Raw genomic sequence first — 18,461 nt, 5'->3', positions numbered from 1 at the left:
GGTGCGTCTAATAGATTACGGTAAGGCTAAAGTGGATTACTTGGGATTAAATTGCACTTGAATTACGGCAGATTCGAGCGCATAGTAGTGTTTAATCAGCAGTTTAGCGGATTAAGGGTGACTGTTGTGGTTGGGATTGATTAAATGTGCAAAAATGATGAAGTTTGACAGGCCAGAAGGACAGAAGGAGGGTGGTTTCTGATAGATTGTGGTGGATGAGAGAGATAGAGGTGTATTGCGGTGAATTATGAGTGCATGATGTTCGAATAATTAAACTAGGGTAACAATGGGATCGCGATAAATTGAGTTTGGATTCTGGAGGATTGAAATTTCTTTATGATGCCTGGGTGGCTTTACGATGCATGATGCCTGGACAGTTGTGAAAAAGCCGACACGAACGCTGGCTTGCGATGCATTAAATTTGAATGACGTGTATTTTATACTGAATAAAGTTTATTATGGGATTTCAATTTGGGGATGACTGTGGATAGTGGTGGAATATGGAGCACTAAAGTGCAAGAAGTTGTATTAGAGTGAATTGTGGTGGATTAAAATTCCATCATAGCGAAATAGTGAGTAGATTAATTGTAGTAAATGCTTTCGTCTTCACAGCGCATAGCTAATCGAAAGAGCTGCACCGGCGTTTCTTTTTCTTACAGTTTCACTTTAATGAAAACTTTCAACAATCAGGAAATAAATGACAAAAGCTAAATATTTATTTTACGATAATAACTTTGCAATCGAAACTTCACAGGCTTCTAGACTCGACGTTGCCTAGGGCATCCTTTGTCGGTTCGCCGTACTCATCAGGTCCCTCAGATGTCAAAACTACCGGTAGCCGTCCTATCTAGCTGCGTTCATCAAAATGTTCGAAATATCAGAACACAGGAACACAGCTTCCCTGAGACCATTAAGCCTTTAAGAAAGCTATTCGTTCAAAGGCTTTCGATTGGTAGGTGAGTAGCCCTCTGTGTAAGGCCTGTTGCCGCGAGAGGCAGCGGAAGCGTACAGTCGGCCATGTCGCCTGAGAGAGAGCGTCGACTTATTAAGTTCAAACATGTATTTCCTCACGTTCATTGGCAGTTACTCATTATTTCTTATACGGTCATCGGAACGACACCAAAAGCGATGCTTTTTCTTATAGCGGTTACTGCTTAAATCAAGTTGTTTACCGCGCAGCTGTTTTCCTCTAAAAGCTTATTGAAGTACCGTGTTTCAAAAAAGAAGGTAGGGAAACAACACCAGCAATATCTAAAATAAGACCGCATACTTGTTACGAATTGTAAACACGACACAGATGAAATGAATCCATGAACTTCAAAATTCCAGGGTACTGAAGCAAACGAAGGGGATTTGCATTTCGCCTTTCTGGACTACCGCCAATGTTTGTTTCATCGTGTAACAGTCAAAATAATATAGAAAAGGAAAATCTCCCCGGGCGTACGAATGGCAATACATTTAATTATCCTCACAAATTTGTACTTTCAACACAGCAGACGCTACGCATTGGTTTCGCTATAGGCTGCACTCTCGTTTTCTCACGCTAGCATGCGTGCTATTGCAAAACTACTTTTTTTTTATGCCCGCGGCGCAATGTTGCCACATGGGCACTACTAGAACTAACAATGATTTCATGCTTTTGGTGTTCGTTTAATGAAGCCCGCTGTCTCTTCACGGACCGCATTTCGTTAAGGTGTGTTTTTCGGCAGGCGGTTAAACTCAAACAACACTCCCGCAAAACCTACACTCAAGCGCCTCCTGAAACTGCCCTAACGAGTTTAAAAGCTTCTATATGGCGCACGTAGTCTTTCTTAAAATCCAGTACACAGTGTTCACAGTAGGCGCGGATTTCTTTCTTGTCATTGGCGATGTGGACAGATATGACCTTGATGTTGGCAAAAGTCTTGTCGCTGGGAAATATATGGTAGACCAGGCCCGTTATCGCCATTAAGGATCGTTTACACCCAAGAGCTCAGGTAAAATCACCGTGACACTACACCGTGGCATGCAAATCACACCAAGCTGAAAGCAGCAAAGTAAACCGGCATGGCATACCTTACACGCCATGAAACTGCTTGAGAATTATGCGCTCCGCGCGTACTTAGCCAACAAATGCTCAGTGACTCAGAACTTACAGTGAGTAAGGCCGTGATGAACACCATAAATACGTCGTCCAGGAAGAGAAGCACGCATATTATTGTAATAATCTTAGAGAAAGAGAGAGAGAGAGAGAAGAAAGGTTGCATTACTCAGGTGTGCCCGAGAAGATATGCGCACGCATGCACAGAGATCGACATGTTGCCTATTCGAATCCGCATGCAAAGAGACGTATCAAACGTGACAGCTCGATGGTAGCCCATCGATGAGGCCGAATCGCGCCTAACAAGAATAAGTTTAATGCAGTGCTTCATCCATTTTTGTCAACAACCCAGTGCACAACTTATTTTATGAATTTTGAAATGGACACAAATCCTGTAATACGCGAAAGATACGTTGAATTGCATACTTTTAGACTGAAACAAGAAAGGGTTGCTGAATTTTTCGGTCAATTCGGGCTTTCTCTCAGTAAAAAACAAAGATGAAGAACAACTAGCTAAAGTTTATGAGAGAATGAATATTTCATGTTATTAGATATGTAAAGGCTTACCCTGAAGTTTGGCAAATGAACACATCGGAGAATGTTAATGGCGAAGCTAGAGCCCAAGAGGTTCTGCAGGATCCAAGCGTGCTGCGCCTTGCGAAAGATAACCCACACGACCGGGATGACCAGTCCTAACCAAACAGCCACATGGTGCCGCAGCTCCATGCTGCGGACAAACCACGGAAAAAACACGTTCGGTAGCCTGCGAGAAGGGATAGATGCATGTCTGATCAGAATTCCCCACAATATTTGAGTGGCTGTAGGCCGCACTGCCGGCCTGTTTAATGATGCCACTGCGTAGTGCGGTAAACACTGTCTTCACAATATTGTAATGGCCGCGTCGGTGAGCGCGTAATATTTTTTGCCCGGTAACCAAATGTGAGGCATAAAGCTCTAAAGTGACTACGCCACTAAGAAGTAACTCCTTACCAAGATATCACTGGAGCTCTGTATACGTGTTCCAATCACCAAGTGGGTCTCAAGTTCTGTCACTAGATGCTACTGGCATCAGAGACGTTGTCGCTAATTCTGAGATGGATTAACTATTCAGGTCCTACTGAACTGTTTGGTAACTAATGCTTAACCTTGCCGCAAGCAACCGTAGGGCACACGTTTCACTTTTCAAGATTGTCAGAGGAATGGAAGGTGCTTCTGAACAAAGCAATACGATGAAGACATATTCAAATAACAGCAAATGTAGAAAAACTGGCACGAAACCGTGCACAAAACCAATTATTTACCTACATGTAAGGGGCGCAGCGGATCGGTCATGTATTTATGTAGTTATGTAAGTTGATAGTCACCTTATGCTGGCGCATGGTATGAGGAAAGCGAGGGTGTCGAAGATAATTGTCAGTGATATCATCGAGCCGATCGATATGCAACCCACCAGTAAAGGCCCTGCAAAAGCAAAATCGGGGGAAAAGTGTAAGGAAAACCTATAGTGCACCAGAGAGAGCTTTTATTTCTGCAAATTAATAAAGATTGCAGGCACTTGATGAGGCCATAGGTTTAATGATGGCAAGGTGGCTATTAATGTCATTTATGAAAAGAACTCTCTAATGTAATGACAGTGAATACTCAAGTGCAAGATTTAAATATTTTATGGCACGATAGAGAAAATATTGTAATTCTAGGTGAAGGTAATAGCTTGGATACTTGTGCCTACATAAGATTGTTTTACTGCCGTAGGTCAAAAGACCAACTACGTTGCATGGCTCAAACGCATGTTTCATCTACTTGCTTCTTGAATTGACAAGTAACGTTCTTATTTTGAGTGATAGTAACAGGTTCATAATATGTCGTGAGCGTAATTAGAGGAGTGCCTGCTTTTAGAAGAGCGAAATCCCAGCAATGAGCCACGCATTTTTCGTTAAGTATTTAAAGAACCTACATTTTGACTGGATCTCTATGACCGAGAAACCCCCATCCCTGACTGCGTACCGCGTTCTTGATTGTTTTATTGTTCTTTGTCGTCTAACCGTACTTATATTTAAGGAAGATGTCTTGAGATTTCCTTTCTCTTCAACGTTGATAATCAAGTTAGAGAGATTCGAGCTCTCGGCAGACCTATTAGCCAGTGCTAGAATCAACCTAAGGTAATATAGTGTGGTATGACGTAAGCTCCGTGCACCCTAAGCACAAATTAGCCTATAGGAGGTAGCCTATAGGAGGTAGGCGTGTCCTCCAGCACACTCCCTATCAGGGTCAGGGAATGTTGCTCGGTCCCCGGAACAGGGTTTAATCACCAGGAATACGGAAGCCAATTCTCACTTCAAAAAGCGCGAACTTCTAGCAATTACGATAATACAAATTACTGTTTCTGTCTTAATTATTACCACCAAAACTCCTACTAGAGCTGCTACATGTCTCCTTTCATTGCTAACTAAATAAAATACTATTTAGGAAGACAATGAGCTCCTATTATTCCAATTCAGATTTTGTATAGTTTGGGGTGAAAATCCACCTCAGGCCTTGAGAGAATGCCGTGCTCCTACAAGGGAGTGCAGTAGAAGACACGCTACTCCCTTTTTACTCGCTGTTTACTCCCTTATAAGCTTATTCGTGTTTAGAGTGGGGCTCCTAGAGGACGAGATTGAAGACGGAGATGAGAGCTTACATAGATAGTTGAAAAAGTAGTACATCACGAGCAAGTTGACGGCTATCGCCAACACAAAAAGCGTGATGAGCTTGCAGCCGACCGGACACTCGGAAAACGCGCTTTCATACTCCAAGAGTTCATCGTCGGAGTGTGGAAAGTCATCAAACGACTTGGACCGTCGGCTTTGTCGCGGCCGGCTTCTCACGGACGGTTGTTGATTCTCCTCTTGCCTCTTTTGCTGAGAGCCATCGACAGCCACCGCTGTTTGCGGTCCCAGCGACGCGGTCGAATGAGAGCGCTTGGATATAGGCAAGGCGTCCAGGTCAGCGTCATCCTTGCGTGGTTGTTCTTCCTTCGGCTTGGTGCGACGATGCTGAGTCTGGAAGCTGCGCGCAAGACAGATAAGTTTGCGCAGTTAATTCATTGACTGGCAGATCAAACGAATACTTGCAGGTTGTCCCACGTAACTTCAAACAAGATTTCAAAAAGTAAATACACTTCTTAAGCGAACTGACCCCAAGGTTAGATGTTGACATAACATAGAGTAATTCACGCAATTTTTATTTTCCCCTCAAATGAGTGATTCATAATGTTCAATGATAATTTTTAAACATTGGCTGCAGTCCTGAAGTGTGCAAGGTAAAGCTGTATAACACCCTCCGAAATCGCTTATTAAAATGCTTCCTACACGATGTTTCTCACGAAGTCTTTTTTTTTCCCGCGTTCTATCGACCGGCCTCGATATATGAAAGCAAACAACGTGATGGGCCGCTTGTGGCCTACCATTATGCTGCTCTCAGGCGTGCGATATACCAACGAGGGCGGGTGCAATCGGCTGCAGTGGGGCGGCGGCCACCTGAAAGTGACAAGGCCGTTATGTCTGATGTAGGTAAAGAGGTTTCATAATTTTTCGCATAAGAGGCAAATGAATGCTTCTAGCCGGGCGTTCCTTCTGTAAAACGGAATGCTTTTTTGTTCTTTTTTTCACAGTCATGGACGCTTTGTCTCTACGGAAATGCTCGGCGAACCCCATACATTTGTGCCGTAATATGAGTTCGAGGCCCTAATGGTTAAGAAAAACATAACGCCTGGTCGCTTCACCATGGACGCGTTCACGTTGCAGCCCACAATGTCCATCCATTATTCGCTTGAGAGCAGTAGGATAATAGTGAGCATGATCCTCATTCCGGCGGTTTTTAATTTATTTACGCGATTTGTTTGAAACTTAGAAAAAAAAAGACCTTCCTGAAACATATCGTTTAGAAAAATTGAATAAACGGTTTCTGAAGATGGTCTATAATTTTGGATAATACTTGAATTTCTGCAGTCAATATTTTAGGTATTAAATTAGTTCAAAGAAAAATAACCAGATAGCTCATGTGGCTTCAGGCTAGAGCAAAATCATACATATGGTTCTATTTACGTCCGAAGCATTCCTGAAATCGTGCCTCTTGCTACGAGAGACAGCATGTATAGTAAGCACTAGTGCATATATGTATTATTGCACACTATACTCTGCATGCGCTCCTGTTTAGCAAAGCAAAAAAAGAAAAAGAAAACGTTGAGCATCTTGTTTTCACTGTTCAACAAAATCGCTCTTTTTTTCTCTCTAAATTTTTGAAAAGTAGCGTTAAGAGGACTTCTTTCAATTCGTAAGGCTAGGAGGATAGAGCGAGCAGTGTTTTCATGCAGCAGTGGTAGAAGATTTGAGAAGTCTGTAGACAGGCATCGTTTGATGTGAATTCAAGAGATGACGAGCAAAATCGTCAGTTAATTCAAATGTTAAGGCATCTATATATGTAGCATGTGCGCCAACAGCTCCGTTTTTGTTAAGTGCATTTCCTTTGAGGACTACGGAGGGCACGTAAGATTACTTACATGCCATGAAGGCGAAAGCATTGGCTGCTGTTAATCCGCCGTAATCCTCCTAAGTTACGTCATTCAAAATAATCCAACACAGTCTACTTATTATTCATCAGAATTCATACTTAATTCACTTTGATTCAAATTCTAACGCCTCAGTCCATCTGGATTCAGTGTAATCAAATCTAATCCATAAGATGTCGCCCTTAATCAACCCCAAAGCATCGTTATTAAGGTACGTTCACCAATTTCTCGCGTATTCCACTCCTACCTTAAGGGCAAAGCTTTAAGATAAGGAAAAAGGCAAAAAGTCACGGGTTATGTTTACTAGAAGTGAACTAGTTCCTGGAAGTGTCCTTCACAAAAGAGAGAGCAAGATTCGTGGTGAAGAATTATTATTTCTGTTCATTCGCTGGGCTTACGTGAAACGCCTTTAATGTGCAGGATATAAAAAATATTACATAGAGACGACATGAATCTATAGCGCACTTGTTTGAAGGTACAATATACATAAAAATCAGTATGCAGGCGAGGGTCCCAAAAGTGCAACGACTGTCGCGGGACCCTCCGTAGATTAATACTAAAATAACTAACAAACAAGCAGCAAAACAGAAAAGTGCTTAAGTAGCAGAAACAGTGGTTATACTGATGCAGAACAATTATATGTATTAATGAAAGAATACATTATCAGGAAAAAAACGTACAAATGATCAGAGCAAAAAACAAACAGAGCAGCTTGCTATATACTACGTTTTATAGTAAAGGAAAGAAAAAATACAGCAAAGCGAGTATGAACTAAACATCCATTAAAAAGGTGCATAAAGACAAGCACCGGAGAAGAACGACTGAAACCATATAACAGAAAAGGCAAAATGTGTAACAAAAAGTTAGAAACTCCAAAAGGAAGCAGCAGATATAAGAAGCTGTTTACTCTATCGCCGAGAAACCAAAAATTTTCAAGCTTGATTTAAACATAGAGGACATCACCAATTACATAAGGTTTACAAGGAAACTAAGCAGGTTATTTGAAGCGCCTTAAAAGTGAGCTTCCCAGAATTTTTTTGTAAATCTAAACGTGTATCTGTTGTCACAGAGAGCGAATGCGCTCGTCGTGATGATAGTAGTAAGTAGACGAGCCTGTCAATTGCAGTTCCATAAAAACACCGCTACCATTGCCCGCTTGCTGACAGAGGAGAGAGAATTAGAGAAGTAGCCAAGCTATAGACAAGGCGATCCGCAGCTTAAGACGTGCAGCGAAGATAACAGGAGGCTCAATGGGGCCCTTTGTGATTTACAGCAACTTCCTCGTTCTGCCAGCCCACACCGCACCGACCGCCACGGTTGAGGAGGCCATGATGCATAGGGCTGCCCAGCTGAATATTGGCTCGAGTTCCACGAGGTACAGCTTGGCGAAGGGACCCTTGGGCTCGGTTGCTGACAGCGACCACTCCGCCATGCTGTCGGCCTGTATGAGGCAGTGCGATTTATATTTGAGTTCACATATATCGACCACACATAGAACGAACGTTCGCCTATTGCGAATAACGATGGCATTGCTGTCAAAATCTGTGGCTCGGGCACTGCACCGCAGATAGAATGACTGACTAAGGCCATAACATTCAGTTATAACGATCATAAACGCGCCCCGCCAAAGCGCCCCACAAGTAGAAAAACTCGCTTCCAGCCAGCTCGGGGATCGAAAGATGGTCACCCAAGACCAGTGATAGTTGAAGAAATTGCAGAGGTTTAGCCTGGATGTACTTCCGATAACGCGCGAAAACACTAGTTTGTCATACTTTCTCTTAGTTCTCCGACAGATTCGTAGGTTCGAATATTCTCCGAATGAGCGTTTTTCTTTTTTTCCTCTGCCAGGTTGAGGCTTCTCACACATAGTTCCTGGATTTCCGATTCCAACCCAGAAGTACCTCTTTCGCACATAAAGAAACCGTCAACAATAAAATACACGTCTTTTCGGAAATTCACCACTGAGAAACAATGCCTCGGCGGGCTGGAAGAGCAACTGGTGCTCGCTTCTACGCGACCTATGGGAAAAGCGTCTATAGATTAAAACGAGAACTATGGTAAGCTAGAAAATAAGGGCATCACTGAAAACTAAATTACTGCGCATGGCTCGTGTACAACTAATGATAGCAATGATAGCAAGTCGGAATAGAGGTTACGAAGTGCACCCTGATGACTAATCATCTCACTGCCTGATGCGATGCTGCCATATGCAGACATCGCGCCGACCGCAGTCTGCATCACGGTAGTGTTTAGCGGGCAATGCGCATCAACTATTAGAGGCTGAAATTAGATATTACCTGAAGGTTTTCGGGTAAAATGCTAGTTCTTGCATGTCCAACAGTTTTTAGACCCAGCAGCCGTACTTCCGCGCGAAAGTTGCTTCAAGATAATATACTGGCAGCTGCGGGGGACCTGTACCTTATTTTTGTAAGTTAGAGTGCTTCTTAAACAGCTAACACAAATGTTCTTCACACTGAGCGTCCGGCGTGGACCTGCATCGTGCACGGTAGCTTCGCAGTTGGATAGCTATAAACCAGTTGTGGTTTAAAGACGAAGTTATGGATTCCTACAGCGGCCTATCGGCAGGAAGTGTCTCGGCAAAAGCATGACTGAGCATGAGAGCTTAAAAAATGGATTTGTATTGTCTCCGTTAAATGAACAAACGTGTAATATTTACGCTTCAAAGGAATAAACGGCACTTCTTGCCTGACGTTGTCTTTTTGGTTGCCTTGCGTAAGTCTACTTACTGCGAGCTTTAGATACAATGAACACAATCCGCGTGACCGCCAGGCAAGTTATAAGTAGGCCCGACTGTGCACACCACATGTTTGAGGGAACCCCAACACAAGCATTTAAAGATCAGATTTTTGAGGCATGAACACGTTTTTTTGTGGCACATCAAATAAGAGTTGGCGGACATGAGAAAACATGGGAATAATATTAATTATAGTGAATTTTCAAGTCACGAACGTAGCGGGAAACACTCGTCAACGGAGGCTTTACAGCTAATGGCGTCAGTTCTCAACGCTGGTGCCCCTATAAAGGGAGGAACACCAGCCTTTTTTATGTCTTCCTAGGATGGGCAGTTTCAATACTTTTCCCTGGAGGCTGAATACCAGTAGTTAACACATGTCCCTTTTCATCTACTGGCATAAAGAGGGAAATTATTTTGTGCCTCAGCTGTTGGGAGGTGTTCTTTGTCGATGCGATTGGTTGGAGTGCTTGCTTTGAGGAATTCAATCAATGTATTCTCTATGTATAACTCATTATACTAAGCTGGTAAACTAAATCCTAATGACTAAATTTTTGACGACTACAGTTAACTGCCTATTTGCAATGATTTGTAGCAGGCCACCCAAAAAAACAAAAACAGTGAAACTGTGTCAAAAATAGAGCAAATTATTCTGTTTCGTCTTAAACACTAGAATTTTCTGCAATACTTTCATGTAGTTATGTGCTTTTTCTGTCTTACTTTCCTTTAGTCTGCATTTCTGAAGTATTATTTTGTTTTAACTTCAAAAATTCTGACTGCCAAAGAAATGTTTGTTGTCACAACAGGGTCATTGGTAAAAACAACACAAATTCTGTTGTGACAAGAGAAAACAACCTGTAATTTTTTCTGGCTGGGAGATCTTAAGTGATAGCCGTACCATTTCTCCAAAAATAGAACATGCGATGGTCTTTGCTGCCAAGCTAGTTCGCGTCAAACAGCACACTCTTTCGATAAGCTTGCGCGTGAAGCAACGTCCTCGACTCCCTGCTTCAAGTGTGACCTGATTTTTTTCTTCCGTGCCTCTTGCGCTGTAGTGCACGCCGCTGCACCACCGCTAAGCCAAAGCAGAAAAAAAATGCCATGTGACACTCACAGCTGAAGCGCTGCTCGCGGGTTGCGTTGCTTTGAGCGCGGGCTTTTCGAAAACGTGTTTTTTTTTTTTTGGCCCACAAATAGCTCAGATCTGTTCAGCACCTTAGACAGTAACCGCGTTTTAGAAATTCTGAAAACTGACTTGGCTATTACAAACAGCCACATATAACTCTCACATTGAGACCAGGTATTTAAATAATAGTTTAAAAGGTTAATATTAGAGATTATTTACCCACCTTTGTTTCTAACATTGTTTCACTGTTTTCTGATTTATGCTAGTACTGGTGCTATTACCGCAAGGCCAACTTTCATAGGCTTAGTGGCGGCCTTCCCTGAAACACCTCGTATACTGCGAGCCGCTAACCATTGGCGTTGGCTGTAAACCTATATGTTGATCAACGTTACCAGCTGCAGTTTGCAAACTCTCCACAGCCACTGAACATCTCCGCGGCGCTGGAGCATGTGCTGGTGTAGATGGCACAGGGTCGAACCAGACTCCCGATTGACGCCGTGAGGCGGCAGCGAAAGCTGGCGCGCGAAAAACGAAGGGCAGATATTCGGCAGTAATTTGTTCGACGCAACGATGCTGCTTAAGTTGATGTCTTAGAGTTGGTGTGCGATTTAGTAGTCTTTAAAAAAGGCAAGAACTTGGAGGCAGAACCATGCAAGCAATCCTGCTGAAATTGTAGCAGCATTGCATGATTCTTGATTATGACAGGCAGCAGTTCGATGCAACGATGTGCGCTAGACAGATGCCCTTGAGAAGGCCGCTCCGTGTGACTCTATTAATTTAAATACGCTCTATATACGTTGTTTACAAGCTTCTGGATCAAGCATCATAATTCAGGGGTGTTTCCAAGCAGCACTTGGGTACGATGAAACGATTGAAGTTGTTAAGTATTGGTCCCGACTGGTGAGCAGTTATCAGTTCTGTAATTCGGCTGACTCAATAGAGGCCAAAACCTCAATTTAACGTGACTCCCCTAAAATTAAAACATGACAAAAGGGCCTATATCTTTTATTGTCATGTAGGAGGTTTATAAAAAAATAGTGATTAGATATACTTCAAGATATGAACAACTTTCTGAATATATCTAAAGTAGTAGGTAAATACCCCTTTAGGATTATACAAGCAAGCAGGAGTAATCGCACCTATTATACAGCCTAATAAAAAATAAAATAAGCGGCCGCAGTCCGTAACTAGTTGACGGGGAGCGCTATGGGGTTTGACGTCGTGCAGAAGGTTAGTCAGCAACGTCAGTGGCGCAGCTGCTTGGAATGGCGTTGGTGATCACGTACCGCATGGCATAATAGGTGGCCACAGCGATTCATTTTTTTCCTGACGAGGACTACGAGAAGGGCCCGAGGAGGTCATGGCCAACACGAGAGAACTGCTCAGTTGGGGTGGCAATCGGCTGCAGGTGTCCAGGAGGCAGACAGAGGGTTTCTTCCGGCATTGACAGAGGTCGCAAGCGGCTACATAACGTTGGACGGAGCGATAGAATCCAGGCCAGAAGAAACGCCGGCGCACGCGGTTGTATGTGCGTGTGAGGCCAAGAGGACCAGCTGCAGGGACGTCTTGCGGACGTTTGAGAAAGGCAGAGCTTAGGTGTTGGAAAATGACCAGCAAGTGCACAGCGCCATCAGGTCGCGTGTTGCGGCGGTACAGCCTGTTCCCATGCAGCAAGAACATGGAGTGCGGAGGCGGTCGATGAGAGAGTTGAAGATTGGGTCCAAGCGCAGTTCGTCGGCGATGACGAAGAAGTAGGATATAAAGAAGACACAGGGGTCCGACTCATAGTCTGTAGGGGAAGGAGGATCGACGGGATAACGTGACAGGCAGTCTGCATACTGGTGGAGCCGACCGGATTCGCGTACAATGGAAAAGGTATACCTGCAAGCGTAGTGCCCAGTGGACGACGTGGCCAGTAGGACAGTGAAGGGCCGGCCAAACAAGTAGGGTTGGAATTTTCCAAAGGACAAATCGAAAGCCATGTCTCTCGCGTTCTGTAATAGAATAGTTCTGCTCCGCTGAAGAAGTTAGGCGGCTGGCGTAGGCAATCACACAGTGTTGGCCACGTTGTCGCTGTGCAAGAATGGCACCAATCCCGTGGCCACTGGCGTCGGTGCAAAGTTCCGTCGTGGAAGACGGGTTGAAATGGGCCAACACAGGAGGATTGATGAGTGCAGCGCTGTGGCTGGAGCGGAGTCTCAATAAATACTCGCTGCGTAAGTCTCAATAATCTCAATAGTTACAATAACTCGCAGCGCAAGTCTGAATAAATATTTCCCCGTAAGAATATTATCAGAATTAGTACATCACTAAAGACAACGCTTAAACTCTGTCGCGCGCCACGGAAATAAAGCCTAGAGTCACTCGGATATCTGAGGCCTGGATCGACTGCCGTGCCCCTCGCTGCCAAACGACTGCGACGCCGCCACCGCAGCAGTCCCTAATTTATAAGCTGAAGCTGTCTCTAGTAACGTCGGTGCTGATGCACTTGAGTCCGGAAATCGAGAAAGTGTTTGAGCTATTTAAGTGTTAAACACAAGAGAGCCTAATGGATCAGACAATGTCTTGTATACAATCAAAGGGAAGAAATGCACATTGTCATGACATGTAATGCGACAAAATGATAAACCCTGGTTCCTCGCAATTCTGGAGAAGATACTAAAGACAAGTGAACCGAGTCGCGAATTGCAGATAATATACCTGGCCTGATGAGATTAGAAATGTTCGTGTGTAGGATCATAGGAGCTGGCGCAAGGCAGGGTAATTGGAGGCGATTTAGAAATTGCCCGGTCCTGCAGCGGATATGAGTGCAATGATAATGATGATCAATTATAAATATTATTTATAAATAACTAAATAAATAAATAAACGTTTTACTTTTCAGCATCAGCGAGTCTACATATTTCAATTCATTAATATTTATATATCTTTCTTGCACCCTTTCTGTTTAGCGTGTTGACTCCGGTATTTGAGCATTATTATTTATGTCTATGTGATATTTCGTTCTTGCCTTCTCTTTGACCTTATATATAGAATTTTGTTTATTACTTACTCTTACAGGTGCCACGTTTCCCTCTGTAACGTCTAATCCTATGCCAACCCAGTCGGGCTCAGCTACCGGCTGGTACAATATTGGACGTACTATGGTAAACCAAACCAAGCCGTACTTTGTTTGAAACTTGGAAACTTCAAAAATAAGGTCATCTGGTCTTCCGAGTTTTGAATTCTGACTCGTCAGTACAGTTCCCAGCCCATTCGAAACCACGCCACCTGGGCCAGCTGGCTGTTGCTGAAGAGTCACGTAGTTTGCTTTATGCAATAGCCGTCACAAGTTCGTTTTCTCAAGGTAAAATGTTATTATTCGAGCTCAAAAAGGTGGGCTAGTTGGTGCTTACTTATATTGTTGAGTACAACAAAAAATGAGGAAAAACGAGCAAAGACGAAAGAAAACAGATGGGTTGCGTTGTGAAAACGCCAATCCCTTTTTGGTTTTGGCCATTTAGAGGGAATTGCACCTTCTATACCAGATTGCAAAATAATGAAGGATAGGTGATACTATGGTTGCTTGAGATCATGGGTGTGCATAACGTGCTTAATATCTTACGATCTGAATAACCCCTGGCGTCTTTCTCGTATTGCCTAAATCATGGTATATTCGATAAATCAGCTATTGATGACTCTAAGAATCTTTGTTATCACAGATAATTGATCACGAGAAAACGAGACTGATGGCAATAATAACCAATGAGTTATTTTTGGTAGTTTAGAAGATAACTTGCATTAACATTCAGAGGTCGCAGAAATGCAGTACGAAATGAGCCGTACATACTTACCTTGAAGTGTTCGGCGGTGAGCAGCTTCATTACACCGACGACAATGTCCTGCGATGGAACTGGGCCATTTTCTCCTGGTGTAAAATATCCCTTGTGATACTGCCCCGCGAAGAGAAGAAATAAATATGCACAGCCTTCAGAGACGTCAGTGTAGGTAGCGATAAATAAATGTCTGCGACCCAGTTTTCACGCAGACAAACCAGAGCGTCCTATTGTTTCTCGAGCAAATTGAAAAAGTGCCGCCAATCTGTGTTGCACGCAATATTTTTATGCCGGTAAGGATGGTCTGCTGCAGTGAAACCAGATGACGTGGAATAAATTATATTCATAATAACACGCTCATGATTCCAAGCGCATGCGCTCACAGCAAGCGACTAGCCTCAGGCGGTTTAAGCCTCAAAAAGAGCTGCCTCAAAGGGTCTTGGTCACCAATTTATTTACCACATCAGGAGTGAAGCAGAACTAATCGACAACCTCTGTCAAAAGTAAAACCTCCATTGCAGGCTGTACTGTCTGTGTTGTGTTGCGCCTGCCACCCTTACAGGATGCCAAGCTGTGAAAGTTTGTAGGACACTTAAGCTCTGCATTTAGGGGATGCCGTGGAAATGAATGACTGCCGTCTGATACACCTATGAGCAATCCGTATTCCCGTATAAGGAGCATACTGTTCGCTTCAGTCCGTTACGTTACGCCTGAGTTATCTCGCGTAGTATATTCGCTATCATACAGTCGTAATCTATACCCGATTATGTGAAAAGCTACCCGACATAGTAACAACGGCCATATTTAACCACGCCGTAGGGACGTGCCTGCATGGCCTAAGGGGCATGGCTGAGTAGAGATCGAGTGGTACCAGGTGATATTCCAATGTCACTTTGTAATATTAATGGAACTACCCGAGCTGGCACTTCCTTTAGAGCCTGGCCCCGACATCTGAAAACTGCCGCCTACAAGAGGCATGCTCGGAAGTTTTCGTTAACTACTTGTACTACGATACCAGCGCCCGATTTTGTGCAAACTAGGGCCTTTAGCGTTTTGATGTTAAACGCAGGGGTACACACAGCTAGACAAAGATGTGTAGGTTTCTTGGTGTTTGGGCCGAAAAAACTAGCCAAACAGTTTTAGAACTCTCGAGGCTGAATGAGTCTGGAAGTGTTTCCGGGTTTTTTACATAGAAAGAGCCTAGAGCGCCTAAAGGACCATTCAAACAAGCAAAATGTCTTATACATCGTAAATATAGCGTACCTCAAGGTCGATGTTGCGAGCGACGACGAGTGAGTGCGCCTTGGCGGACACCGCCTGCCCCAGGGAAGCCTCAAAAGGGCACGGCTTCTCATCCGTGGGGAGCATGAGAAAGACATGTTTGTCAGACGCTCGCTCCAGCTCAAGTTCGCAGCTCTCGTTGGCGCTCCGGAACTCCACGCCACGGAGTGTCTGCGCGAGATCATAAAAATTCGGTTTTTAGGAGCAACCAAGTTCGCAACATTCATCTTAGTGATGATGTGCGCTGGCAATTTTCCCTGCAGTGTGCGCACTAATGTGCAGAGGACCGGCTGTCCGGTTTTTAAATGTTTCATACAGTTACAGCTTTTTCAAGGTTGTCCTAATGTGCTTACACGAAAACAGACGTTTTCTGTCCCTTTTTGAGCGAGGCTGTAGTTTGTTCAAAGGATGATGTTCAAAGGGGTCTGGAACAGTCGCACGCAGCAGGAGAGTGTAATACTTTTCGAGCGTGGCACTTTTTTTTCTTCTTGTAAGTTGATTCAGCGCTCGTGCCATTAGCAACCCTCGCCCCTCCCCCGCTTCCATTCTTAGTTTGGGCAGTATCTACCCAATGCGGAATTGAAATTGTGGTGGCAGGGTAAGGGCAGTGTCTGTAGCGCTAACTTTAGGTCACACCACGCAGACCCCTCGGAACGCTTTTGAAGCCAGAGGTCTCGTAGTTTATGAAGAATACCTTCATAATTTGGACGTTTACCCGTCGCAGTATTCGATAGGGATCGAAATAATGGCAAAAGAGGTTTTTGTTCTGTCGGCGTTGTCGAATCGGGTGCCAAACCGAGACAACGACGCCTGGAAGAGATTCGGCATTCCGTCGCTGCTAGTTGAAGCGTCGCGCATCTGAGCCTTGCTGACGTTGGTGTTTCACCCTTGCTACTTATTAGGAATCTTCGATCAGTGTTACTGTAGAAAAGCGGCGAAGTCGAAATTAAGGCGGTCGCCGACACGGAGTAGCACAGTGTCAAGCGTTGCCGTCACTTCTCGTCCGTAACCTACGCTGAACGGAGTCATGCTGTTTTATGTCATACATTGACATTATGCCTGCAAACGTATCCTTTAGGCGTTGTGCTAGAGCATTTGTGGTAAAATAGTAACGTTTCTGGGGCATGGTGTGCAGTAGTCTTGGGGTGGTTTCTGCTATTAAGAAGAATATGTTAGATAAGCTTAATAAAAATTGCAGTCGCTCGGTCGGTGGTCAGAACCTCTGGTGCACCTTGGCGTAGGATGATTTGAAAAACGGGGAATTAGGCAACTTCAAGGGCGATGCCACTTGGCAGAGCTGCTGCTCCCGCGTAATGTGTTAGTCAATAGCAACTATTAATAATTTTTTGCCTAAGCTAGATGTAAGCAACTGTTCTAGCAAGCCAATTCAGGTTGTTTGGAATGATCTGAACTTCGGTTGAGCAGAGTCTAGAACCCAGCTTGCTTGATAGATGAAACCATTTTCTGGGGGAATTACCGGAAAATGCGAACCTAATGTATCACTATGGTCGATAAGCGAGGCAAGAGTACTCTCCTTTAATTCTACTAAGCATTCAAGTGAGTGCAAGGTGGCGGGGAGCTGCATGGTTCGTCGCGGTAACTTTGAAAAAATTCGTAATGTATAGGTTTGATGATGCAACGAATAAATATTGGAGACTGTTGAAGGGACAATTTTGCTTGACGAGAACGCCCAATTAGGAAGGTAGAAGAAAAGGCATGACGAATGGTTTTAGGGCAGAGCGTCGCTTGGGCATTGAAGAAACTCAGTCGTGGGCTGGAGTTCTGGCTTGTTGCGTTGTTCATCAGCGAAATTATACTGATCGAATTAAAGAATGCGCTGCCGTCAACAGCGGCATCAATATCCAGTTTGTTTGCCCGCGCATGTGCCCGCATAACTGTCTAGCGCAAAGTAAATATGGCACAGCTTGGAGTTACCGCTTCAAGGTTTGAGAATGACAACAGGTTGAACTGCTCCAAACATTCCTAGGCGTTCTCTTGGGACAGACCAGGAAAATGTGATCGATCCCGCTGATGGTAGGACAGGGTTGGCATTGTCAATATTGGGTAATTCATTGTACTTAGCACTTAGTGCTGTATGCTGGTCATAGAGAGGAACGAATTCGAAGACACACCTTCCAGTGGGCGAGTGACCTGATCTGCAAGAGCCTTGGCTGAAGTCTCCGCCAACAAGGAGAATCTTGCGCATGAAAGGCCAACAAGTGCCTCTCTCAAAAGCCACAAAAATTCATACCTTCGCGAGTTGTGCCAAACGTGGGGCCTACACAGTCGAAGGGGGGAGGGGGGGGGGGGGGAAGCAGCACCTAGCAGCGGATTTTGAGCACTTTCGGGCCAGCGCACTTCTTAATTTTCGGGTTGTCGTTCTCCTTTTCCCTCAGCGCTTGTGTCGGTATGTATTAGACTTACTGACAAATAAATAACTGTAACGAATTGATCATTTGAATATATAGCTAAACAATGCCCATACAAGTATGTAAATTTGAGGCGCATGATCTGATAACATTATGCATCGAAACTTAGTTAAGGGAGCAACTCGACAACTCGGTTTAACAAGGACGTGTTAAATAAGCTGTGTTAGATGCGCTGGCATCTGTCTCATCATGTGCGTACTGCATTCTCCTTGCGGCCTAAACGCCAATCTGTAGGCAGCTTTACCACGAAAATTAATAATACGCACGTCATTTTCTTTGCCGTACGGTGGCAGTTTGAACCGGGTCGACACGAAGGTGCAGTAGAGAAACTCGTAACCTGAATAGTCTCGGTAGCGCAATACTCCAATCTTCGCATTGCCAAAACTCTGAAATAAATAAATGAATGAAATAATGAATACATGAATAAAT

At 44.1% G+C, this 18,461-nt stretch overlaps 1 protein-coding gene across 1 annotated transcript in view; it reads right to left on the bottom strand.

The window, feature by feature from the left end:
- Positions 1 to 18,461, bottom strand: part of LOC146186044 (uncharacterized) — an 83,731-nt gene that overhangs the window by 9,198 nt on the left and 56,072 nt on the right. The window contains exons 3-9 of the mRNA XM_084607981.1: positions 18,299 to 18,418; positions 15,586 to 15,774; positions 14,341 to 14,439; positions 7,901 to 8,070; positions 4,761 to 5,128; positions 3,445 to 3,541; positions 2,648 to 2,843 (exon numbers count right to left, since the gene is read on the bottom strand). Coding sequence (XP_084464107.1) covers positions 2,648 to 2,843; positions 3,445 to 3,541; positions 4,761 to 5,128; positions 7,901 to 8,070; positions 14,341 to 14,439; positions 15,586 to 15,774; positions 18,299 to 18,418 — 1,239 coding nt within the window. The remainder of the gene's footprint in view (positions 1 to 2,647; positions 2,844 to 3,444; positions 3,542 to 4,760; positions 5,129 to 7,900; positions 8,071 to 14,340; positions 14,440 to 15,585; positions 15,775 to 18,298; positions 18,419 to 18,461) is intronic.

This window comes from Amblyomma maculatum, chromosome 6 (assembly GCF_055883805.1).
Source record: "Amblyomma maculatum isolate TAMU_Amacu chromosome 6, ASM5588380v1, whole genome shotgun sequence".
Taxonomy (NCBI): Eukaryota; Metazoa; Arthropoda; class Arachnida; order Ixodida; family Ixodidae; genus Amblyomma; species Amblyomma maculatum.
Note: the sequence above shows the minus strand (reverse complement) of the source record. Positions and strands in the feature narration are given on the sequence as shown.